The sequence below is a fragment of the Podarcis liolepis genome (assembly GCF_965112155.1).
Source record: "Podarcis liolepis genome assembly, chromosome: 2".
Taxonomy (NCBI): Eukaryota; Metazoa; Chordata; class Lepidosauria; order Squamata; family Lacertidae; genus Podarcis; species Podarcis liolepis.
In genome coordinates this window covers 80296814-80323136 of record NC_139555.1, presented here as the reverse complement: position 1 = coordinate 80323136, position 26323 = coordinate 80296814, and the positions used below count along the sequence as shown (strand labels likewise).

At 42.3% G+C, this 26323-nt stretch overlaps 1 protein-coding gene across 33 annotated transcripts in view; it reads left to right on the top strand.

Moving 5' to 3' along the window:
- Positions 1-26323, top strand: part of WNK2 (WNK lysine deficient protein kinase 2) — a 115047-nt gene that overhangs the window by 28377 nt on the left and 60347 nt on the right. For all 33 annotated transcript variants that reach the window (XR_014522448.1, XR_014522449.1, XR_014522450.1 and 30 more), the window contains 6 exons: positions 48-268; positions 4373-4530; positions 8084-8172; positions 9333-9552; positions 12567-12855; positions 22867-23063. Coding sequence is in view for 29 of the 33 variants with exons in the window: in XM_083489094.1 (XP_083345220.1) it covers positions 48-268; positions 4373-4530; positions 8084-8172; positions 9333-9552; positions 12567-12855; positions 22867-23063 (1174 nt within the window). In the remaining 4 variants the exon portion in view is untranslated. The remainder of the gene's footprint in view (positions 1-47; positions 269-4372; positions 4531-8083; positions 8173-9332; positions 9553-12566; positions 12856-22866; positions 23064-26323) is intronic.

The window sequence follows — 26323 nt, the reverse complement described above, 5'->3', positions numbered from 1 at the left end:
TCAATGTAGCATTGATTTTTCTTCTGTCTGATATGTTTTTATTCCAGTTATTTGAAGAGATTTAAAGTGATGAAACCAAAAGTCCTTCGTAGCTGGTGCCGGCAAATCCTGAAGGGTCTCCATTTTCTGCACACTAGAACTCCACCAATCATTCACAGAGACTTAAAATGTGACAATATTTTTATAACTGGACCAACTGGATCTGTGAAGATAGGAGATTTAGGTCTGGCAACTCTCAAAAGAGCTTCATTTGCCAAAAGTGTAATAGGTAAGACATTTTTCCTTAGCAATTGTCTCCTCCAGTCTTATAAGCAAGGTATTTCCATCTACAAATCTGTAAATTATTATAACATGGATAACAGACCCTCAAAAAACAAACAAATCACTTTTTATAATTTTTGTGGAAACTACGTTGAAGTGCCTTACAACTGTTATAAAATTATCTTCCTATGGCAGCTTCTGGAATGGTACGTTTTCCTAACTCATAATTTTTGAACCTGTTGGATTTCCTAAGAAAACAAATAATTTTCTTTGTTATAGAAGAAGCTCAGACTTTGTGGGGGCTTCACTTAGCCATCATCTTGTTAAAATTATGGTTTTGTTTTTTTACCATAATTGCTTTATGCTGCAAACCTAGACATGCCTACTCTGTCGTCAGCTGCACAGAGTGAGACTTACTAACAGCCAAGTGAGTAAAGGATCTTAGTCTTAATGTAATCATAACCAAATCAAAGTGCATCTTCCGTTCAATTTAGCTGCAATGATGGGACAATCATGCCTTTTCTCAGCCTAGCATTTGTGGTAAGATTTTGGTTCTTTGAGCTCTTCAAAGAGCTAATTAATGTCCCCCTAATAGTTTGATTCAGTATATGGTATCATCACATTACTTCGTCTTTTTTACTGGAGCCAGCATACCAGTAATAATTATACTCGGGGGGGGGGGGCTCTGATTCAACTGACTCAGGAACTCAGTGCCAAGGGAAGCTTGGCTAGCTTCATCTCTAATGACTGTATATTGGCAGGATTAAAAATAATTTTTTATTTTTTAAAAAAGGGATTTCAGCGCTCAAGATAATCTGTAATTTATTGTAATCTATTTTAGCTGGCTATTTTATTTTAACTGTTATAGTGATGTTTTATCTGCTTTGTTTGCTTGTTTATTTATTTCATTTATGAATCACTTTCCATGAGGTATCCCAAAGCAACTTACTATATACAGTGGTACCTCTTGTTATGAACTTAATTCATTCCAGAGGTCCGTTCTTAACCTGAAACTGTTCTTAGAGGCGTGTTTTCGCTAATGAGGCCTCTTGCTGCCTCTGCGCCGCCGGCACACGATTTCCGTTCTCATCCTGGGGCAAAGTTCTAAACTCGAGGTAACTCTTCCAGGTTAGCAGAGTTTGTAACCTGAAGCGTTTTGTAACCAGAGGCATTTGTAACTCGAGGTACCACTGTAATGACATAGATAAAACAGTTGGTATATTAGAAAAAGATAGAAGAATTTCATATATACTGTATTTTTCGCTCTGTAGGACGCACCTTGTTTCAGATGGGGAGAACAAGAAAAAGAAAATCCCCCTCTCTGCGCAGCGCCCCTTCAGCGAAGTGGCAGGAGAAACAGAGCCCCTTCCATTTCTCCTCCCGCTTAGCTGAAGGGGCGCTGCGCCTTAGCTGAAGGGCCACCTACCCTTCAGTGAAAGGAACCCGAAGCCTCCGGAGCGCAGCAGGAGTTCCTGCTGCGCTCCGGAGGCTTCAGGCGGCTATCCCTGAAGCCAGGAGAGTCTTGCTCTCCTGGCTTCAGGCGGCTATCTTTGAAGCCTGGAGAGCGAGAGGGGTCGGTGCGCACCGACCCCTCTCACTCTCCAGGCTTCTGTGAAGGCAATCCGAAGCCTCCGGAGTGCAGCGGGAGCTCCTGCCGAGCTCTGGAGGCTTCAGGCGGCTATCTGGTGAGCAGGGATCTGTTGGCTATGCAGCAGGGTGAGGGAATCTTTTAGATTTCCTGGTCCCAAGCTGTATAAGGTTGTGTATACCAAATCAGCACCTTGATCCTAGCTGTGGCATACTGGCAGCTAAGTTTTTATGGTTTTTTTACTTTGCATTTCATTTTGTGAGGTTGCTGGAACTGGTCAGGATGACTCCATTAGATTAAACAATGCCCAGATTTGTGATGAGCCTGGTTTTTTTAAGCAATGTAGTTTGTGCCCATTGGGCCTGGTGCAGTGGAGGGCATGGTCAATAATGGTAGGCAGAGCCAAGGTTAGCAACAGGTGAAACTCATGGTATTTGCTCCTGTTTCCAAAACCCATTTAATAGAAGGCAAACTGGTGAGATTTGAAAATGAGCAACTTGCCCAAGAAACTGAGTACAGTCCACAACAACATATATAGCAAAGTCATAAACTTCACTGATCAGCATCTGGGATAGAGGTGATCCTGAAAGAGGAAGACACATACATGCAGTTGTCAGTCAGGGCTGTTCTACATCAGGATAGGCAGCAGGGTAGCAGGCATAGTGTCCCTTACGGCTCCAGCTTCATGCTAAGAATGCCTTCACCAGGTGCATAGCAGCCAGCCATAGGGCATGCAACATGGAGATCTGTGGGATTGTTCTGCTCCACGACTACTCCTCTGAGGAGTCTAAGGAATCCCCAGGTTCCAGGTCTGGGCAGGGCTGAAATCTGATAGGACATTGCAGTGGAGCTCTGTTTGTGTGTGGTAACAGATTGTTCTCCTGAGGGCACTATTTATCCTTGGAATGGTCATCTCCCCAGAACATGCAAGCAGGGTCTGTAGGGATTCACATAGAGTTTCCCCTCCCCTTGTCTCTTTCTCTGCCTGGACAGCCTCTCTTCAAAGCCACCCCTTCTCTATCTCTGTGGGCTGGGTTGGGTTGATGTCGGAGCACAGAAGGAAATCTGCAGTTTTACAGTACTTCCTGACTCTGTGATTATAAGTGCCAGTGAGCATCTTGGCAACAAGAACAACGAGGCAGCTGATGAGGCTGGATCTTGTCGCAGCTTTCTCCCCTTGTCATAGGGCAAGTAAGGTATTGAGAGCACTCTGCCAGCATGAGGCAAATTGGCAGAGAAATGCTCCGGCCTCACCACCGAAACTCTGAACAAGCAGTCCAGTATGTAAAGAGAAGGTGCTGAGGAGCTTTAATCTGGGGAGCCCAGTTTTGGCAGCAAGCAATGAACGGTCTCAGGACCTGGAGAGGTTTCCTAAGGATATGCTGCTATACACACTTATCTGGAAGTTAGTCCCATTGAGATCAATATTTGAGTAGACAAACACAGTGTCCCACTGTTGATTTATGGAATAATGCTGCGTGTTATATTCTCCGTAGCATTCCTTGGGTAAAGTCTTCTTTATTTAAACCAATTTCACATTACTGAATTCATAACATTTCTCTCCTCTTTCCTAGGGATGTACAGAAAAAGAATTGATGCATAAACATATTTGAAAACACATTTTATGGGCATGCACACATGTTCTTCTGTTGTTCTGCACAGCCGCTTTCGTTTACTGCATCATTAACCAAACGTTCTACTCACCCAGATCTTTTTATGTTCTAGTTATACTATACATCATGTTTTACAATATGCCTAATTGCTTTGTGTTACAATGTTCTGGACATTTCCTTATGGGTATCCCACTATTGTTGGTGAGCTGCATGCCTCCAGGGAAGAAGAGATTGTTCTGTTTGTTACCTGTTTGACAAGACTGTTCTGATATAACATATCTTAATTACCAAGCCCCTGTTAACCCTCTGAGTGGATTTTGTTCTATACTGATGTGATTTCTGTTCTATTATTATTATTACTACCTAAATGAAAATTATGCAAGGCTTGTAAATCACCTATTTATAAAAGTTGTCATCTCCAAGTTTTGAAACGGTAATTAAGCTATTTATTCAGGCTTTCACATGGGCTCAGAATACTGTCAGTAGAATATAGCTTCTGTAGTAATCCTTGGTTTCACATTAGATGGATGTAGGAAGTGCACCTTCATAGTGTCAGAACACAGTGGCATAACTATTATATAAAGTATAGTGTTAAATAATGTATCATGGTTGCTATCACACAGCCAATGTGAAGCATCAGCTAGTGCATTCATTGATCAATTGGTTGGATCTATTGGCTGCCCTTTATCAGCAGTGATACCAGACTGGCATACAATAACTACACAACGAATACCAAAGCCATATACACAACACTATCACGATAAAACTGAACATTAAAGTCATTCAAACACATTGACTTCCCAAACAGCAAACTCTCAATAGCTCTGGGTTTGATGAATTCACTTATTTCTAAATGCACAAAGAGAAAAGTGTTCTAAGTCAAAGTCAAATGCTTTTTCTTTATGTTCAGGTACTCCAGAATTTATGGCTCCAGAGATGTATGAAGAACACTATGATGAATCCGTGGATGTATATGCTTTTGGAATGTGTATGTTGGAAATGGCTACCTCAGAATATCCATATTCAGAATGCCAGAATGCTGCTCAAATTTACAGGAAAGTAACCTGTGTAAGTGGCTTCATAAATGGGCATTTCCTCTCTTAACTTGTGGTGTATTTTTTTATTGTTAAGTCACATTTTTGTATAATTAAGAAGACAATATGGCTCAAATAAAAGTGATCATAATGTCCTGTTGCTGCTGAAATTTTCAGTGTCTTCTTCATGTTTCCATATTTATTGACATGTAAAGTAAAATATATAATTTCCCCTTAGTGGAACAGCATCTTGTTCAGAAAAGGCCCTTGGGAAACAGATTAAGTAGTCCTTAATTCTCCATAACTTCCCTGATCAAATTTACAGCCCTTGGCAACTGCTTTTCTTTCTTTCTTTCTTTCTTTCTTTCTTTCTTTCTTTCTTTCTTTGGTATTTAGTCTGAGCTTCTGTCTGTAACATGATGCTAATAATAGTTGCCTACCTTACAGAGCTGTTGTGATGATTATTGAGTCAAAGTAATGTGAAATGCTAATTATTTTAGGTCTTAGGAAAACAGAACAATGTACATTCCAGTCATAATTATTAGTGCTTCTCTTTCATGTGACAAAATCTTTGCCTCGTTGGGTACATTTTGTCAACATAATTTAGTTACTATTATGCCAGATTCTTGTTAATGCCCTTTGTGAATAGCCTAGAATGGATCTCTTTCATAAAGTGATTAAATCTCCGTGATACAAAGTATGCTTTCAAAGCTTGAAATAACTGTCCTAAGTCTGTCCACAGTGGAAAATGCAATGCTCCAAACTCTGAATGTAGAATTAAATGTTCTTTGGATGAAGAAATGTAGATGTTTGATAAAGATAGCCTGCCTAGAAAAAAGACATGTGACATGATATGTATCGCTCTTTGTGTGGATACATGCCTTGCTTGCATATAGGATTATAGGCAGAATGCACAAGGCAACAGCTTATTCTTCCCACTAATCATGTTGTAGAGGCACAGTTGCCATTTTCACAAGGAACCACTGTTTTATAGGCATGTATTAGGTCCCTAAAATGCACACTTAAAATGTGTAGACAACATTTATCTGAACCCAAATGCTATCAACAAAGATAGAGAATGGTTATGAAATTTAACGGGCAAGTCAATATATGTATGTGAATTAGGCTCATGGCCAGTTAAAAATCTTAGCTGCTTAATTTCCTGCCTTTTAACTGATTGATTAAATTTAAATAAATTAGGAAGTCGCATAAAGCTCAAGATAGGTGCTTTATAGTGGAGAAATTATTAAATTTACTTATTAAACTTACACTTGCTCATTGTTAGCAGGAAACTAAGGGTTGGCATCAATGTTAGCCATACTTGGAGTAGCCCTACTTAAATTAATTGGCATGCCTAACTTAATTTATTAATTTTAATGGGTCTACTGACTAGCAATAGATACAACCCCATTTTTATTCTTCAAAATCTCTTTAAGTAAAACATAGGGATCAAAACCACTTCCAAAAAGCGTGACCTTAACTTTCATCCTTGCTGATTAGAATTGCTTCCCCTCACCTCCACTAAAGGTCTAGTTGACCATACTACCAGTTAAATTGATTGGTGAGTTCATCCCTGTTTGAAATTCCAATACCCCAAAAGATAACGAGCTGCCGAAATTCATGAAGCACTGGATGAAGCACTTAAAACATTTTAAAATAATACAAAATTGGCATTTCCTAGACAGGAATCAGAACTGGCTCAATGAACCAGCTTGTATATCCATCTGATATATATAGGTTTGGGTGGGCATTGTGTCAAGGGTTTAGCTTTTGATTTGTTTTGTTTTGCTCAGGATGCTTACTGGGCAGCTTTTATTTTCAAGTTCTCTTGTCCTGACAGAATCCTCTTCCCTCCAGTCGCAAGTCATCTTGTGATATTTGATGACTAAACTGATCAACAGACAAATGGTTTAAAATGCTAAGACGGTAGAAACAAGTTGCTGTTTCCTAAAACCAACAATGCCCACTCTTCAGGAGTTTTTCTGTAGGCCATAAAACATCTCTGTGGCCTGCCATACTGCTATTTTTGAAACAGTTGAATGCTCTCCAGAGTTGTGTTTTATGGCAGGTTGAGCAGAACGTTCCATTAGTCTGCCAGTTTTGTCTAGAATTTTAACCCCACTCGCCAATACTCTCCCTTCATGTCACCATATTGAAATTGTGTCTTATATGATACATGAAACATTTAGTCTTCTGTTCTAGGATTAAGGAGGATTCCATATCCCTCATATATTTTTGATCCAGTTCTTTAAAAGATGAATAAGGCTTCAGTGGGGTGGGGGATGAATAAAGCATTAGCAGGGGGGAAGTGTTCAAAAGTATAATGAAGAACTGCTTTCCTTTTAATAGCATAAGGAAAGTTTAACATAAGATGGTCGTCGCACAAAGTGCTGACTGTTTCAGCTGAGGAGTCTCTTTCTCGTGTGCAACAGCCACGCTGTTGGTTTCTGTGTCTCAGCCAAGCATTTCTGTTGAAACAGTTTGTAGTGGAGCAGTTCTCACACAGAGGTGGCAACAAACCCGTATGAGGATTTGCTAAAATGAATATCTCGCTGTGTGGAGCAGCCCCCTCTGTTTATGTCAAGTGGCCTCTCCATAATGACTATTTCATTAGGATAGGCACTTAATCTATCCCTACTAGCTGTTTTGTGTTCAAAATAAATATGGGTGTTTATTAGGATCGACACACATCTGGAACCCTACAGGGAGGACAAGGAAAGTATGTGGACAATTTTTGTGGGGTGGGGATGATAACTGTTAAGAAAATGGTTTAATAAGTTCTATTTTCACACCCACCCATTCCCATTTCCACCTACCCTGTAATCAGAACCATAGAGCCCAAAGCTAATTTTCATTAAAAGAAAAGAAAAGGCAACCGTGCCTTTGTTACATGCATAAATAATTGGTTCTTGTTAATCTCCTCAGCTTGATGTGGTAAGAAATGCACTAGAACTTTCTGTTTCGCTACCTCAATAGAAATTAATCTCAAGTAATACTGTGTAATCTACAATTGATTCACAACAATCTTAGAAATCACAACATAGTAATGTTTTGGGACTATAGATTCACCATGTTCAACCTGGGTTGTGTGAGTGGAGGTTGTGTATGATCCTACAAATGTTATTCTGATCCTTGAAATCTGGTTATGTTGTACATCTGTGTTGAACCTCATAACTAGAGGACTGGTAACATTCTAAAATGGGAAATAGAACCGTTGTCCTTCTCAGTATCTTCATTAATTTCCTCTGATGTATTTTCTTAATATTAGCTTGGATCGCAGGCTGCCCTTCTGCTTGTGGAAGATACCTTCTGTGAGCGAAAGGACACTTTGGATGCAAATCCTCTGCTATGGATCCAAGCTGTTCTGTATGCACATATGTTGATTTCAGAAGATGCCATAGAAAAGAATTCTACCATTTAAGTTTCAAATTAGTTTGATCTTTGCTTTACCATGATTACAGAAGATACTATACTATTGTTTTGCATTAGACCAAATAGCTACCCAAAGTAAGTTTGCTAGTAATTCAATACTGTTGAACTGAAATCTATTCTGAGTAGACCTAAGGCTGATTTGTTTTTCCTTGCAGGGTGTCAAACCAGCAAGTTTTGATAAAGTTACCGACCCTGAAATTAAGGAGATAATTGGAGAATGCATTTGCAAAAATAAAGAAGAGAGGTGTGTTTCAAATAGTAAATTTTTTCATCACTGAGTAGATATTAAACTGACTTTTGTGTTTGTGGCAGAGAGAGGATAACAGGAGAACATCCAGTTCCAGCTGATGCAACTCTAAGGCTTAGGGTTTTCCTACAAGTTTTCTTGGATAAAACATGTGATCTGGATTCTTTTCTGTTTGGTTCTGGCCCAGTTCTGTTCCCTTGGTAGCTAGACTGGGCGAGTGTTTTCCTGGTGGTTTTGCTAGACCAATCCTACTTGATTGCCTATACAAGATTAATTTGAGGGGCACCAGACTGCAGCAGTTTGGGTTCTTCCTGGGGAATAGCTTTGGGGGATACATTGGCATACAGTATTTCACAAGGTTTTATTCTACCCCCTATACTGTTCAACATCTACATGAAACCTCTGGTAAGATCACCTGGGGATTTGGAGTTTTGTGCCATCAGTATGCTGATGATGCACAGCTCCACCTTTCTTTCCCATCAGGCTCAAGAGGGAAGGTGGAGGTTCTAAACCATTGCTTGTGATCTTGGAAGGACTGGATGTGGGCAAAGAAACAAGAGAGTAATCCAGGCAAAGCCATGCCTGTTGCAATTAGTGCCTCTTTGATATGGTGCCTCTATAAAATAGAGTGGAATAAATCCACTTAAAGAAATGAATAAAATAATTAATCAGATTGTGTTAAAAGTAGGCAAATTAATGGAGCACAATTCTGTTCTATCAGCCATGGTAGCAAAATGGAGTCTCCACGTTCAGATAAAGTATATCTTTGAATACTGAGGTACAAATTAGGAAAAGGCCAGAGGATTTCACATTATGCTTGTGAGCTTGTTGGATGGTCACTGCTGAAAAAAAGTTGCATTCCTTATACTGATCTAGCATCACTGTTCTTACATTCTAAAAATGTTGTCCCAAATGTTTAATGTACATCTACAAACTTTGTTAGAGCCTGAAAACATTAGAGAGACATTTGCTCCAGGCTTCTTTCCTAAAATATATCCATTGTTTCCTTTGTTATTGGTTAGGCTCCTTCAGTTTTTGTTTTAATTACTGAAGGCCCCTCTGCTGGTTTTTGTGTGATACAGAGTTTTGTTTGGTTTTAAAATGTATTAAAATCTGTAGTGCCTTAATATGGTTTTTGTAATTTGTCCTTGTTCCAGATATGAAATTAAAGATTTACTAAGCCATGCCTTTTTTGCTGAAGATACTGGGGTAAGAGTGGAACTTGCAGAAGAAGATGATGGTAGGAAATCCTCTATTGCCTTAAGACTCTGGGTAGAAGATCCTAAGAAACTGAAAGGAAAACCCAAAGATAATGGAGCCATTGAGTTTACTTTTGATCTGGAGAAGGAAACTCCTGATGATGTTGCACAAGAAATGGTAAAATAAACTTCTCCTGACAAAAATATATATATAAGTAGTACATTAATCTCAAAGGACACCAGGAGCAAATCTGGTAAAGTAAATTCCATTCCAAAGATTCAGCTCAGAGAGATTTAGAAGGCTTGGGTAAGAAATTAGAGAATAAAAGATCCTGAATTAGAGTACTGAATAGAGTCTGCACCATTTCTAACCTTTTCTCCAGTAAGATGAGATGTGTCCAAATTAATTTCTTGGTAAAAACTACAGAAACAAAGAACAAGGGCTATTCAAGGTTTAATACTGATACCTTTAGGATAAACTTTGTCAAGTTTGCTGCTGAGTTGTTTTATATACTGAATAGATAGATACCTATTGTCGTTGGGTGAATATATATTGCTCCCCCCACTTTCCTCTCCCTCCATCTATGATTCAACAACAGCACAAAATAGATGTGGCACTTCAATGGCTGGTTAAGAAGGGACATAAAACAAAGAAAAGTCTAATGGGAACACAAATGCTCCTTTCTTAATTTATAGATTAATCAGAGTGTCAGGAGAACAGATTTCTTTGTAATATCAGGAAGGCACTGTGGATCTGATTTCTTCTTTAGGTGTAAGGACTGAGTAGCCAATGCATAAAAATGGCTACCCAAGTAGAAGGTAGGGAGTCAGATATGAAGAAACCATGATTAAATAACCATTAGTTCTGCATTTCTTGGGTTGCAAACCCAAACAGTGGTACCTCAGGTTACAAACACCTTGAGATACAAACACTTCGGGTTTACGGAGTCTGCTAACCTGGAAGTAGTACCTCAGGTTAAGAATTTTACCTCAGGATGAGAATGGAAATCACGCTGCGGCAGCACAGCAGCAGCAGCAGCAGCAGCGGGAAGCCCCATTAGCTAAAGTGGTACCTCAGGTTAAGAACAGTTTCAGGTTAAGAACGGACCTTCGGAACAAATTAAGTTCGTAACCAGAGGTACCACTGTATACACATTGTTCAGTACAATTATGTTTAGCTTCTGATGGTTACAGCAAAAGCACTGCTGCATCAGTTCTACAAGTCGGTTCTTTACATTTTTATTCTTCCCACATACATATGGAAGAGCATGATGTACTTTTGTGGACATTCAGATGATATGTAATATGAGGCGCTGATCAAAGTGTGCTTGAGCCTTTGGCAAAACACTGCTAGAATGCCTCTGGGGTCTTCTCAGAGCAAGACTGTTAGCCCTCAGTTTCCCAACAGAATAGTTCTAGTTACTTCGACTTCATTCAGATGCATCTGTGAATAATGATTATAGTTTGTTCACAAGGAAGTTTCCCCCCAAAAAACTTTTCTCACTGGTTCCAGTACAGTATAGTAATTTTCAGATTGTTTGCCATAGGGTCCGTCATACTGTGATTTACCAACATAGAATAAATTTGCTTGGTATATGAAGAGCTCTTGTGTGAAGCACAAAGTTGCTGTGTTAGCAAATACATTGGTGAAGTTGCCAGTGGAAGTTATGCAAGAATTCAGTTCTTCATGGGAAGTACAAGGAAGCTCTGTAGCCTTGCTTAGCCGAAAGTGTTCTGTACTCTTCTGTCTCTTCAATCAGGATTTATTTAATGAAAAGCAGGTTGGCTCCAATAAGCTAGGCAGTATCAGTTGGGCCCAAATCTATTTGTTTGCTTGAGTAATAAATGAGATTTTTGCAGTAAACTCTGTTTCTTTTCCATGCAGCAAGCTAATGCTGATATGCCAGTTTTTTAATCAGCACACATATATTTTAAAAGGCTTAATTATACTACACAAATCACTTACACCTGAGTCCTTTTGGTTTAAATATTTTAATGTTTCATTTTTCATTTTAAAAATCATGGGGTGAATTTGTTTCAGTTCCATACCATGTCTTAGACCCTAACATAAATATGGAAATACATACATTTCTGATTGGGTGAAAGACAGGACTTAACTGTCTTTAACGTAAAAGTAAAAGTATCAGTGCCAAGTGAGCTTTTGAAATGATATCAGCTGAATATGCTTATATTGTAGTCAGTGTGACATGAGATGACTTTTTTCACATAGTACCTAAAGATTGGTACATGGCGTGGTGAGCCTACATTTGCAGGAGCAGCTGCACAAATGATATATTCACAATAGGAAAGGCATTTATTTACTGAATTTATATCCCACATTTTTCTCCAATGAGCTCATGGTTCTCCCCCTCCTCAGTTAATCCCCACAGCAACCCTCTGAGGTAGGTTAGGCTGAGAGGCAGTGACTGGCCAAAGGTCACCCAGTGAGATTGATGTCCAAGTGAAGATTTGAACCCTGGTCTCCCAGGTCCTAGTCCAACACGCTAACCACCACACCACACTGGCTCTTGTTATATGTTCTGTGTTTTCTCCATTATGATATGTATTCTGTTTCAAATACAGAGATTAATACATGTAAATGAAATTGTAAAGTAGATTTCAGCTGCAAGGCAGCATAAAATGAGTGATTGTCTTAAACATTGCAACTTGAATATCTGGCCTAGGTGCCCAGTTCCATTTTGAAAATATCGTTGCTGCAAACCTGTCTTACTGAAAAACTTGAAACAGAGGTAGCCTCTGTAAGGTTTTGTTCCTGAAAAGCTGTAGTCTTAAGCTGCAATGCAGTTTGGAAAAATTGTAGGTTATTCATGAAACAGACATCTGAGATTATGCCAAATATGATGGCAGTGTGCACTGGGTTTAATTATTCCTATAAATGCCCCCTTCCTGTCAGCCATCTGTTATGCTTTGACTGAAAAAGTAGCACTCGCTAACAACTGATTTTATATGGTGCTCCAGTGATCTTCAAATTAGAATGATTGACAGACATATGTTTAAATAGAATAATAGTTGCTTGATCTGGTGCTGGTTTTGCAGCTACGTCACTATTTTATGAAAAACTGTGGCATGCGTTATATCACACTTCTTTGAAAACTCTTTAGAAAATACTCTGCTGAATGAACACCTACATGTATGTAGATTCACAGCTGAACAATCGTGGCTTTATTTCAGGTTGATGCTGGATTTTTTCATGAGAGCGATGTCAAAATTGTTGCAAAGTCAATACGTGACAGAGTAGCATTAATACAGTGGAGAAGAGAGAGGATTTGGCCTCTCCTGCAATCAGAAGAACAACGGGATCCCGAGAGTTTAGAAAAAATGAAGATTCCACAAGCACAACCAGTTCAGGTTATGTACCTTTCTCACACTGGTCATCACATCCTGTCAGAACCAGAAGAGCCTGAAGCTGACCAGCATCTTTCTCAGCAGAATCTTCCCACAAGCGTCACTTCACTTGCATGTAAGTTGCTTGGTTTCAGTATTCATAGAAGCCCAACTGAGAGTATATAACAAGGCACTGGTGGTGAATAATACATGTAAACACTGCTTTTTTCTGGGGGGATGCAGGGGGGCGTATACCCCTAAACATTTTGTGAATCTTTGTACTTTTGTCCATTTACTGTACAGTGTGGTACCTTGGGTTACAAACACCTCAGGTTACAAACACTTTGGGTTACAGACTCTGCTAACCCAGAAGTAGTACCTCAGGTTAAGAACTTTACCTCAGGATGAGAACAGAAATCGCGCGCCGGCAGCGCAGCGGCAGCAGGAGGCCCCATTAGCTAAAGTGGTACCTCAGGTTAAGAACTGTTTCAGGTTAAGAACGGACCTCCAGAACAAATTAAGTACATAACCAGAGGTACCACTATATTTATTTTTCCCGATATAAAATGCTGATTTTCTTGAGTCAAATTGAGAGTACCACTAAACATTTTTTTAAAGAAAAAAGCACTGCATGTAAACTAATTAAAGTCTAATAGAGAATCATATAGGCACAGTTACCGTGCCAGGGAAAGAAAAACGACTGGGATGCGTGGTTCCAAACACTCCACGTATTTGTGATTAAAATAAGCGATCCGCAAAGAAACATTTTCTCAAGGGTCAGCATTTAGCTATCATGACCTGTATTTCTTGTTCAAATCTTCCTATGTTCATGGAGCTGTAGCCAAAACAGACTACACATGTACAAGAGGGAGGTGCTGGCAGGCTTAAAGTAGCTCTGAGGCTTGCAGATGCTCAGAATATCTTCAGGAAAAAATATCCTAAAGTAGGGTGGGGGAAAAACAACTAGCCCCATAAGCTCACAATAGTATGGAATATTTGACTTGAAAGATGGAAAAAAGTGACAACCAGTTGAGAAGAGAAATGGAAGGAAGTGGTGTTCTGCCAGGGGCCAGAGGTTCTCTTTGAATCTGGAACACAGTAAACATGAAAATGGGATGAGGGCTAAAGATTTCATTAAACAGTTCAAAGAAAGCTGCAAAGCATTGCCAGTATCTGACATCCTTCTTGTTCCAGGGGATGTTAGTCAGACATGACCCCTGGAGCATGGTAGCACTCTCTACATATCCTTGCGTAGAGCTTCAATTAACAGAGGTGTTCTTGCGACTTACTTCCTGATGAGATTACATATTCCACACCTATTATTTTCATCCCAGGTGGTGTTTCCTGCTAGAGTGAAGCACTAACTAATATATGGCAAGCAGCCACCATGGATAGTTGTTGTTGTTATTGTTGTTGTTGTTGTTGTTGTTGTTGTTGTTGTTGTTGTTGTTCTCCAACCTTTTCCCTGACAGGGTTTCAAGGTGGCTTACAGATAAAATAAGAACAGCTAAAACACAGGGGAGAGACCATTAAAAAGTAATTAAACATTAATAGAATTAAAATTCTATATAGTAGCAGATAGTCCCTACAGCAGGAGTCATGTAGGACCCCTGCAAAAACTTATCAAGAAAATTATAATTCTGAAACTGTTCTGTCCAAGCACAATGGATTGGGTCAGGATTGAATATATTTACCAGCACAATAGAATTCTGCTTCATTGCTGAAGCTTGTAGGCCACTATATTTGAAGATGAGACACAATATTTTTGACTACAGAAATAACTGAAATAATATCATAATGGACAACTATAATTTTCTGTTTCAGTAAAACAGATTGAATTTCCTAATATAAGAACTAGACCTCAAATAACAATATACATTTTAACTAAATTAGTTAAAACATCTAGCTATAAAATAATTATTCAATGAGAGCTGCTTACAAAACATAAATATGTTTAAAAATAAGATGCCGTTTAATCCCACCACTTCCATTTTTATTTTTATTTTTTGCTGTACTTTAAAGCACCAGTATCATATGCTATTTGGATGGTAGCATAGTGCTTTTGTGTCTAAAAGCCCTATAAATAATTTCCTTTACGCTGCCTGTGATACTCAAAGAAGGCAGAAATGAAGATAAATAATTTAGCATCTCTGTACGACATGATGAGCCATAAAAATCCAGACTTGGCTTCCTACTGCTACTTCAACTCTGTATAGTTACACTCCCAGCCCCCCCCCCCTCCGCATTTGTGGTTACAAATAATTTCTGTAGTAGATTAAAATATCTATGCTGTAAACATCTCTACATTATAAAATACATGGAGTCTTGCTTATAAACAAATACATGAGCAAAAGCTGCAGTGGCTTCTCCCACCCCACTAAAAGGAAGATTGATTGGACCATGGTGAATTTTCATCAGCTAATGGTTCGATTTGGCCCAAACCTGTTAGGGATTGATTAGCTGCTTGTGCGTAAAAACGTGCTCCCTCAGAGTTTGTGCGACCCCACAAACCTCCGTGTGTGACGGAGCTCCTCAGACATGTCTGCTCTAGTCACTAGTAGAGTCCGACAGTGGCTGTCTGCGGAAGCGTTTCCAGCAAAGGAGCTCCTTAACGGAAACGCGTCTCCTGGACTCACGGCGTGACAGTTTCCGGCGAGGTGTGGGTCTCCCTATGGGAGACTCAGATACCTCCCCACTGTTCTCGCTGGAAGCGTCCCTGAGCCCTCCCTCCTGCTCGCATTCCCTCAGAGACCCACTCCTCCCCCTGCTGGTCCCTGCTTCAGCTGTTGAGTCTCTTTCTTCCTCCCTGAGTCCCTCCACCACCTGATGCTCCGATGGCAGTTCCCTGACATCCACCTCCCCTCCAGGGCCCCCCTCACCCCCTCCCATTTCCTCTCCCCTGGGAGGTGAAGGGCTAAAACCCCGAAAAGAATCTTCCTTATCTTCCGACGTCTCGAACCATTCCCTCCATCGATCGTCGTCCTGGCTCGCTGAATCCTCTTCCTCTTCAGAATCTGGGAACCCCTCCAACTCCTCTTCCTCGTTGGTGGTGGCAAAGTATTCCCTTCGGAACCTCGCTACAGGCTGAGGTTTACGTGGGAACCTCTGATGAAAAGTCTCTATTAAAACTTCGTCATTGACATCCTCTGCCCTAACCCAGGTGTTTTCCGACTCCGGTTCCCCTTCCCACATTACCAAATACTCTACTTGATCTCCCTTCCACCTGGAATCGAGGATCTCCGCTACATGGTAGCTGTGTTCCTTCTCCATTGCTGGTCCCCTTGTGACCCTCCCTTCACTGTCTCCTCTATACGGTGACAGCAACGACCTGTGAAAAACTGGGTGCAGCTTCATGTGGTTCGGTAACCGGAGCCTGAAAGCCACTGGATTGACCTGCTGCATGACTTCAAACGGACCCAGCCTTTTGGGTCTTAATTTCTTACAACCTCCTTTGAACGGCAACCCTTGGGTTGACAGCCACACCTGGTCCCCCACCCTGATGCTTTCACCTTCCCTTCGGTTTTTGTCTGCCTGCCTCTTATATTCCTCCTTAGCCCTGTTTAAGTTGAGTTGGAGCTGGCGATGGATCGCTTCCATTTCTTCAACGAACTGTTCTGCAGCTGGAACGCTCCAGTTCTCCCCCTCCCCCCCTGGGAAGGCTCTGGGATGGCACCCGTGATTAGCCAAAAAGGGGCTCATCCCCGTGGACACGTTCTCTGCATTGTTGTAGGCAAATTCTGCCAACGCCAGCTTCTCCACCCAATCATTCTCTCTGTCATTAACATAACACCTCAAATATTGTTGGAGAACCCCATTTGCTCTTTCCGCCTGCCCGTTGGTTTCTGGATGACGGGCCGTTGAAAAATTAACCTCTACATGCAGTAAGCTCATGAGCTTCCTCCAGAACCTGGAAGTAAATTGTTTCCCTCGGTCTGAAACCACCCTCAAGGTGGTTTCAACACATTCTCTACAACACATTCTCTACAACACATTCTCTACAAACAATTTGGCTGTTTCTTCTGCTGTGACCGCATGTGAGCAGGCTATAAAGTGGGCCATTTTAGTTAACAGGTCTACTACAACCATGATGGCTGTTTTCCCTCTAGACCTTGGCAGATCAGTCATGAAATCTATTGCCACTGCTTCCCACGGTCTTTCAGGTGTGGGCAGTGGTTCTAATAAACCAGCCGGCGCCCGCCTCTCCCCCTTGGCTCTTTGGCATTGTTCACACCCTCTCACATACTCCCGCACATCTTCCCTGACCTTGGGCCACCAAAATTCCCTGGTAACCAGCCACATGGTCTTGTGTTGCCCAAAATGCCCTGCTGTGGGGCTATCGTGCAGCTGCTTGAGTACCTTCTCCCTCAATTCCCCTTCAGGTATATATAACGCTCCCTTATAATACAATGCCCCGTTTCTCTCCTCAAAACCACCGGATTTGTCTTCCTCCCTCCTGAGACCCCTGAGTTTGTCCTGGGCGTATGCATCCTGCACCGTACCCTCTACCAATTCCCTTTGCCCCACCAAGGTCGCCCCACACACCCAGCGGTCCTCTGGAATGATATGGGTTTCTTCGGGTGCTCCCTCCCCCTCCAAATATTCAGGTTTGCGTGAGAGAGCGTCCGCCCTAACATTCTCTGGGCCTGGCACGTAACAAATCTCAAAGTTAAATTTGGAGAACTCCTGGGCCCATCTCAACTGCCTTTGGTTGAGCACTCGCGCAGTTCTCCAATACTCTAGATTTTTATGGTCCGTGCACACTTGCACCTTATGTTGTGCACCAACTAGCAGATGCCTCCATCTCCGGAACGCCTCATGAATAGCAAGAAGTTCTCGGTCGTACACCGTGTAGTTCCTCTCGGATTTGTTCAGCTTTCGCGAAAAGAAGGCACACGGTCGCCACTCTGACTCCTCCTTCCCCGGCTGCAGAAGTAGCACCGCCCCTATGGCTCTGTCAGATGCGTCTGTTTCAACCCTTAGCTTCTTTCGTAAATCCACATGCAGAAGTTGTTCTTCAGAGGCGAAGGCCCTTTTCAGCTCCTCAAACGCTCGCTCCGCCTCCGCCGTCCATACAAACTTCTTTTTACTGCTGAGACAGTCAGTGATGGGCGCCGTCAGATGGGCGAAGTTGCGGATGAACTTACGATAAAAGTTTCCAAACCCTAGGAACCTCTGCACATCCTTCTTGGTTTTGGGTGTTTTCCATTCCAGCACTGCCTGTACCTTGCCGGGATCCATGGCCAATCCCTTGTCTGACAGGCGGTACCCCAGGAATTCCACCTCCTTGGTATGGAACCGACACTTCTCCAGTTTGACCCACAGCCTGTTGGCTTGCAGTCTGCTCAACACTTCTCTGACGTCTCTCACATGTTGCTCCTCATTCTCCGAATACACCAACACATCATCTAGGAAAGCAACGCAATTCTTGTAGAGCAAAGGGCCCAGTACATGGTTCATAAAAGATTGAAAACACGCTGAGCCTGCTTGTAATCCAAATGGCATAACAAGGTATTCAAATGCCCCCAAAGGGGTAAACATGGTGGTTTTCCATTCATCCCCTTTCCTTATGCGTATCAGGTTGTACGCCCCCCTTAGATCCAGCTTTGTAAAAATCTTTCCCTTCCTCACCCTGGTCAAAATATCATCAATCCTGGGCATAGGGAAAGCCACCGGTTCAGTCACTGCATTTAACCTCCTAAAATCACATACAAGTCTCGGCTTGTCCGCGTTTTTTTTGTCCACAAAAAACACTGGGCTACCCCCTGCTGCTTTGGACTCTCTGATGAAGCCTCTCTTCAGGTTCTTGTCAATAAACCCTCGCAACTCCTGCATTTCTCTGTCTGACATGGCATACAACTTGCCCACGGGAAGCTGTGCTCCAGGGAGTAAATTGATCTGGCAATCAAAGGGTCTATGAGGTGGTAGTTGGTCAGCTTCCTTCTCGCTGAACACGTCGCTGAGATCTGCATACTGTGGTGGTACCTTCACCTTCTCCATTACTTCAGTCCCTGCTAGGGTGGCTTGGGCCCCTGCTGAACCCTTTTCCCCTTTGCAGTGTTCTAAGCAATGTGCTGAACCAAAGGACACCACTCTTTGATGCCAGCCAACCAGCGGATCATGTAGAGCTAGCCAGCTCATTCCCAAAATAATGGGAGCGCCTCCCAGGGTGGCCACATTAAACGCTATCAGTTCTGTGTGCCTTGCCACCCTCATTATCATTGGGACAGTCTGCAAGCTGACTCCTCCTCCCAACAACTCCCTGCCATCAATCGTGGTCACCTGCAGGGGGTTGCTTAAAGGGATAGTCTGTATCTGGTGTTCAGCAGCAAACTCCTTGCTCATAAAATTGCAGGAGCTGCCTGAGTCCAATAGCGCCTTTATTTTTAGGGGGTGCCCATTTTGCAGCTCTAGCGACACTTCAATCACTAGAGCAGGTCGAGGAGCTTCTGGCACGGGCACTTTCACTGCTCTTTGGCCTGGCTGCAGTGCCCCGATTGTGGCAACCAGGCGTTGGCTTTTACCTGCTCCGTTCCCCCCTGTTCTCCCCCCTCAACAGCTCCCACCATCCCTTGCCATTCCTTCCTCTGGGGGCAGACTCTGGCAAAGTGGCCTGGCTGTTGGCAGAGATAGCATTTCCGGGCGCCCTTTCCCTCCTTCTTAGCCCCCTCGCTGGTTTTTGAAAATGCGCGCGCGCGCGCTGTTCCGATTTCCATCGGCTCTGCCGGCGGGAAAGCTGGCTCAGGAATGTCTGGAATGCGGAACTCCTTCCAACGTTCCCCTCTCCCTTCCCGCCTCTCCAAGGCTCTTGCCTCCTGCCGCGCTCCTATGGTCAGCGCAGATTTGGTCAGCTGATCCATAGACTCCGCCCTGGGGCTCCGTGACAGCTCGTCTTTCACCGCCGAAGAAAGACCTTCTTCAAATAGCATTTGAATGGGTGCCGCCGATAAATCCCAACTCAGTCTGTGAATCAGCATGGTAAACTCAGTCCAGTACTCACGGACAGATCGACTTCCCTGCTTGCAAGCCATTAGCTGTCTGCGCACCGCCCCTTCCTCAATATCGCTGGAAAACATGATATCCATTGCACGAAAGAACTTCCTCGTGTCCTTTAGTATGTCATTGTGCGTTGCCATTAGGGGTCGAACCCAGTCTCTCGCCCCTTTCTCAAGATGCCCAATTACGAAAGCAACTCGCAATTCCTCATCAGGGAACTCATCGAACTGCACATTAATGGCATATTGCATCTCTGTCCTAAAGGCATGGTAATCCTTGGGGTCCCCCCCAAATTTTTGCACCAATCCTGGTACCTTTCTGGGGAATTGAGTGGCTCTCCCCTTCTTGTCTGCATCCTGAGCCCTTCTCTCCTCCAGCCTCGCCGTCTGCAGCGCCAGTTGGACCTCCAACGCTCGGTATCTATCTTCCAAGCTTGGACCAGCTCCAGCCCCCGCTCCTCCGGTTCCGGTTGGTTCGCTCATGATGCTTTCTCTTGCACAGGCAGCGTACAGAGACTGTCGGACTGCTGTTAGGGATTGATTAGCTGCTTGTGCGTAAAAACGTGCTCCCTCAGAGTTTGTGCGACCCCACAAACCTCCGTGTGTGACGGAGCTCCTCAGACATGTCTGCTCTAGTCACTAGTAGAGTCCGACAGTGGCTGTCTGCGGAAGCGTTTCCAGCAAAGGAGCTCCTTAACGGAAACGCGTCTCCTGGACTCACGGCGTGACAGTTTCCGGCGAGGTGTGGGTCTCCCTATGGGAGACTCAGATACCTCCCCACTGTTCTCGCTGGAAGCGTCCCTGAGCCCTCCCTCCTGCTCGCATTCCCTCAGAGACCCACTCCTCCCCCTGCTGGTCCCTGCTTCAGCTGTTGAGTCTCTTTCTTCCTCCCTGAGTCCCTCCACCACCTGATGCTCCGATGGCAGTTCCCTGACAAAACCTATGAGAGCTAGAGCTGAATCCACCAAAATCAGAAGAAATGTAACTTCCCAAATACTTTTATTAAGCCTGAGCTTTATCTTGATTTTGGCTCCAGTTAGGAATTGCGTGGCATATGTTCCTTTTTCTGCTTTGTAAAGAGAAACTATTTTAATATGTTTATTATATTATGTTTATTATATTTAATATAATACCCTATCAAACTTGGAGATGCTGGACTGTTGATAACAGCTATACAATAACATAGCATAGCATAGTGTTTAAACATTTCACACGCCAAAGACATATTTAAAGCACATCACCTGAGAAGGCGGGCTGATGCCCATTTTCTGCTCATCAGCTGATCAATCTGATAGCCAGGTTCCTGGGCTCTGCCCTCCCTAGTGCTGTGTCTGCTTCGATTCCCTCCCCCCTCTTTTTGCTGCCACTGCCAAGATCAGTAGGGCCATTGGGGCAGGGAAAAAATTGCTTGGTTAGCTGGGATCAAATTGCTTTAGGGTTTGGTTAAATAAGCTAGTGTCCTTGTAAATGCAGAAACTAGGGCAGGAAGCATTCGTATAAAGCAGAGTTTGGGAATTTCTTTGCCCACTATCTCCCCCAACTCTGCAGGCCAGCTTGGGCAAGTGACCTGTCAGTCACCTGATGTTCTTATGACATTAACAGGCAGATTCTCTTGCCCACTTGTCAAAGTCTCTTCCATGGTGCTTCCCAAGTACTTGACAGCCAGCTGGCTGTTGGGTGCTTGGGGACCGCAGTACTTGGGGCTTTGCCAGCCCTATACTTGGAAAAAGCATCAAGCACAGGGCTAGCAAAACTGCTTTCTGCAAGGATTGGCTATGTGGTTGAGCTCCTTGCAGGGAACTTGGTAGGGCAGCCAATCCAGCTGTGTCTGTACAGCCCCACACATATGACCACATATGGTGTCAGGTGTGCATCGTTTGGGGTGGAAAGGTGGTGTGGGCCAAATTGGAACCTTACCAAATCTGACCCCTGGGTTGGAGGTTCTTCACCCCGATATAAAGTAAACTGAACTCACTCTTTCACTAGAAAATTCTCTGTTCTTTGCCATGTATCATTGCAGAGCAAGTGGCACTTGAACTTTAATTCTTAAGTTGTTTTCTCCCAGCAATAAATAACAACAGAACAAAGAACTCTTTGTATTTCTATCACTCAGAAAGTAATACCCCCAAATTACTTCTGTTTTTTTCTACTACATGTCCTTCAGCTTTACTAAAAGTATATATTAAAAAAATATTTTGCTAATGGACATTAGTAAGCCGGAGTCTGCTCACACTTCTTTTGCATGCAGCCCATATTCTATGCTTCTTTGCTCCCTCTATGAGCAGAGGAAATATAACACAGAATCACCAACATTCAAATCACTGAGCTGTATAGAAAAGAGATTGTAGTGTCAGCATGACCGGGACTTTGGACTGCACCAATAAATATCTATTGAATACTCCACATTAACATTGACTTGAATGACATGCTATGGCCATGATGATTTCCTATAAAGTCAAAGCGTAAAGGCTGATTTAAGCAGAGGAGTATGCAAGCAGGCTGCTGAACAGTTCCTTCCTTTCATCCATCTGTCCATCCCACTCCTACATTTAATATTTCCCCCTAATTCCACACCTACTTTAGAGGAAATTTGCAGTAACAAAATTCTAGCACACTTGACTGCTTCAGTCCTGTATATATGGCCCCTTGGAATTTGTAATATCATCACTGAATAAAAGAGAATTAAAAATACAGGAGAAAAAAATATTCCAGCATGGTGTTCAGCTAACTCATGTCAAGTTGAAATCATAATCAAATCCGCTGTGCTATGGGTCTGTAATAGTGTTTGGTAGACATAAACGAGCAAAACATGCTAGCCTTGACATGAATTTTTCAGTACGGCTCTATCCAGATAAAGATGGCAATGAGAAAATTGGTAGAGAAAGTAACCCAACATCCATTTAGTGTATAACAACTAAAGTGAATTTGAGCAGTGGGCCATTTCTGAGACATGCTGTGCAAGCTGATAAATGCATTATAATTTTAGGAGAAGGTACATGGGCTACTGCACTAGCACACCATTGCACAGGCTGTGATATTACATAGGCATTGCATTGTTGCAGACTAGCTGGGACATCAGTGAGTTGGGGATCAGAACTAAGTTCCTTTGATTTTTAACACACCCTTTATTTCCCCCCCCCCCAATCATCCTTCAGCGGATAGCACATTCGACAGTGGGCAGGGATCAACCGTGTATTCAGACTCCCAGAGCAGCCAGCAAAGTGTCATCTACTCATCTATGCCTGATGCAATACCTCCTGCAATTCAGCGGGTTTATAGCCCACCTCTCAGCGAAAACCAGACTTTGCCCCATGGTCTTCAGCAGCTGGGACCCTACCAGCAGCCTTCAGTTGTAAGCATAACAGTTTCCTTAAAATACTTTGTATTTATGGATCCCCACATATAACCTTTAAGAACAAATTCTTTTTCAGATTCTAGACTCTGAGTCCAGTTTCCCCACATAAATATATGAAGCTCCCCCATATATATGAATTGGTGCCATAAAAACACATATGCTTATCTACTCAGTATGTATGTTTGCTTTAGCTGTGTACTCTAACAAACTAAGCAGGTGCAATACATTTAATTCAACCCAAATGTGTTTTACTTTAACTGTAACCAAATTAGAACCCTAAACATTATTGTTTTAAGCATTCTCTCATTTGTTGTGTTTTCTCGCTGTCTCTATAGCCACATATTATTGTTCCTTCATTTTCTCAAGAATCTTTCGGGTCAGATATTTCTTCCAGCTGTTCTAAAGGGCAGGCATCTGTTCAGTACCTGTGTAGCTCTTTCGTTGGGCTGAATATTTCAGAGAGGCGAAGAAGCACTTCTGTTGTAGAAGCTCCTAAATCTAACAACCAGTACCTAGGAAGTCATTCACACTTGCTCTCATGCTCCTGTTTCAACAACCAGCAAAAATTAATGGAACTGTTACTGCAAGAAGAACAGCGAGAAGCCGAACACGAACCTTCAGTCTTATTCAATGACAAAGCTGGCACGTGCCTTGTGTGCTCCTCCTCAGAGACCCCTGGGACACAGTGCTTCTGTACGCGACAGTATTTGCTACCAGCATTGCACAGCAGTTCCTTCAGCTGCCGTCGCCATAGTGATTCAGTGGTGGCTTTGACACCAAATGCGATGCCTCTCACAGCAGAACTGCTGGGATCAAGCCTAAAGCCATTGCAGGAGAAGGAAAATGAAACCAGTGAATCACAGCTACCGGGATTGTGGAAGTCTTCGAATTCTGCCGAGTTTATGCTCATTAAACCAACCTGCCACGAGTGCTTGGCTCATCTGCTGCATTCTGGAGCAGATCTGAACAAAACTGAATTATTAATGCCTCTTAAATGTGCTATACACATTCCTTCCGTCCTCTGCAATAGTCTAAAAACCAGCTCTGCATCTCAACCACATCACGAAACTAGTAAGCTTTATGGCAAAAGTTTAGACCTGCCTTTATTAAATGAATCTGTGCAGCATCTAATTAACCCACAAAATAGCTCTGCCTCAGTAAAAACAGCAGGCACGCCTATGAAAACCCCACGTTCAGAATTCATTTCTGAACAAGCCAGCAAGGCAGAATGTACCCAGTGTTGCCACAAGCTTGGTCCAGATCAGACTTCAGTGATGCAGAATGACTACCTGACTCAAGGCCTACCAAACATTGGGAGAAGCCTAGCTTGTAAAAAAGATGCCAGAGCTGTGGTAGGTGGAATGCCTCATTGCTTCCCCACTTGACTTAGAAGACTGAACAATTCCACGAATGATACTGAATGCATCCTCTTTGACCCGGAATGACTTTCAATCAGTTAGAAAAGTCATGCTTGCCCTACTTTTCCCTTTTCTCTCTCCAAAATGCCTGTAATAAAACCTAAGGTGTACTTAGTTTGTATGGTCCCATGAATTCCATGACAGCATCGCTTTCTTTACCCGGGAGAGGGGAATAGCTTTGGTGATTGTACCAGCCTTCCTTTGTTGTTGCAACGGTTCCTCAGATAAATGTACTACCCACCTTGTAAGTTTTAATCTTATGTTGCTGCTTTATTATATAAAGCAAAAGGCCTGCAACTTTGTGCAATTGCAAAATTCAACAATGTAGCTGGGTGCCTCAGTGCCCACCCAACATTTGATTTTCAGTTGTGAAGTATGGATGTGACACTCCTGATAGCTTTAAAAAGTAAAATACTTTTAACTTGACATTTGTGAGAAACATTGGTTATTGCTTTTTTATCTAAATGGAAACTCTTAAAAAGTAAAATACTTTTCCATAAAGATGCACTTTGCTTAATTTTAGTCATCACAACAATTATTTATATTTGATCAGTTGTGTTTCATTTTTTTTCTTCAACACCGTTTACATCAGAGTAAGACTTCAAATAGATGACATTATGTTTTAATGAGGTCTTTTTGACATATAACATATTCCTATTAATCACTTACAAAGAAAAGTGCCAGAAGTCATCCTTTGTAATATGGCTTTTAACTCATCAAGTTTTCATTCAGCATCCAGCCACATACATTCTGATGTTTTGTAGAGGGTTCCTGCCTTTCTGTAAAAAAATAACAATGCTATTTAATTTTTTTTAACAAGCCATTATTTGTTTACTGCTAGCCATTTTTATTTCTGAAAAAAAGCTGCTCTTTATCGACTCGTAGACTACCTAGTGCTAACATGGCTGTTTTTTATTCATTCATAAAAATATAAAGCAACTCACATATGTAGTAACTTCTCCCTTTCCTAATGTGTTACAGCATGCTTTTAGTTGCAAATCCCCTCTTCCTCCGAAGTTTATCAGCTGTTTTTAATCACTTGCCTGCCTTTCATGAAAATGTAAAGTGTGCTTTATGTGTTTCAATTCTGTTTTCTTTAAAGTCATTTTTGTTTATGCATTTTTCATGGTTGCGTAAGCTGTTCAGGTAGTGGAGTCTAGTGAATAAACAAGACTTCTCTATGGCCTTAGTGCCCAACCACTGAAGTTACAGTCGGGGTAGGAAATATGCTGTGGGCAGGCATCAGCTTATGGGGCTATTCATTTATTACTTTTCAGTGCCCTGGAGAGAATGAATGGAATGATTTCCCCTCACCACAACCAGTCCACACTCTGCCATACATTTTGGGAATAGTGAAAATGTTCTCAGAAAGGGTTGAGTCTTTGACACCTCTCTTTTTAAAAACTAAACATTATTCTGTAATCTGACTGGTGCGTGGATGCCCTAGTGTGCCTGCTCTCTGCTTTATCACCTTCTCCTCCGCCCTCCCATGACATCTTTGAGTCCAACTAGATGGGATGCTCCAGCATTTCCTTTAAAAAACAAAAACCACCACCCACAAAAGGAAGATAGTTGAAAAGTAGGCTGTATGTTTAGACATCATGTAGGGGGGAAATATTAGCTTTTGCAGGGAGGGGAATTTTGGCATATGTGAAGTTAATCTCCCTTACCCTTGTAACTGGTCCTGCTCAAATTGCACACACACACATGCGTGCGCACACACACACACACACACACACACACCTTGCTTGCTTTTGTTGGTTTAAGGAAGGCTGTGTACACACTCCCATTTATATTGCATCCACTTCTGGTTTGAGAAGCAGTTAGCCACAATCCATA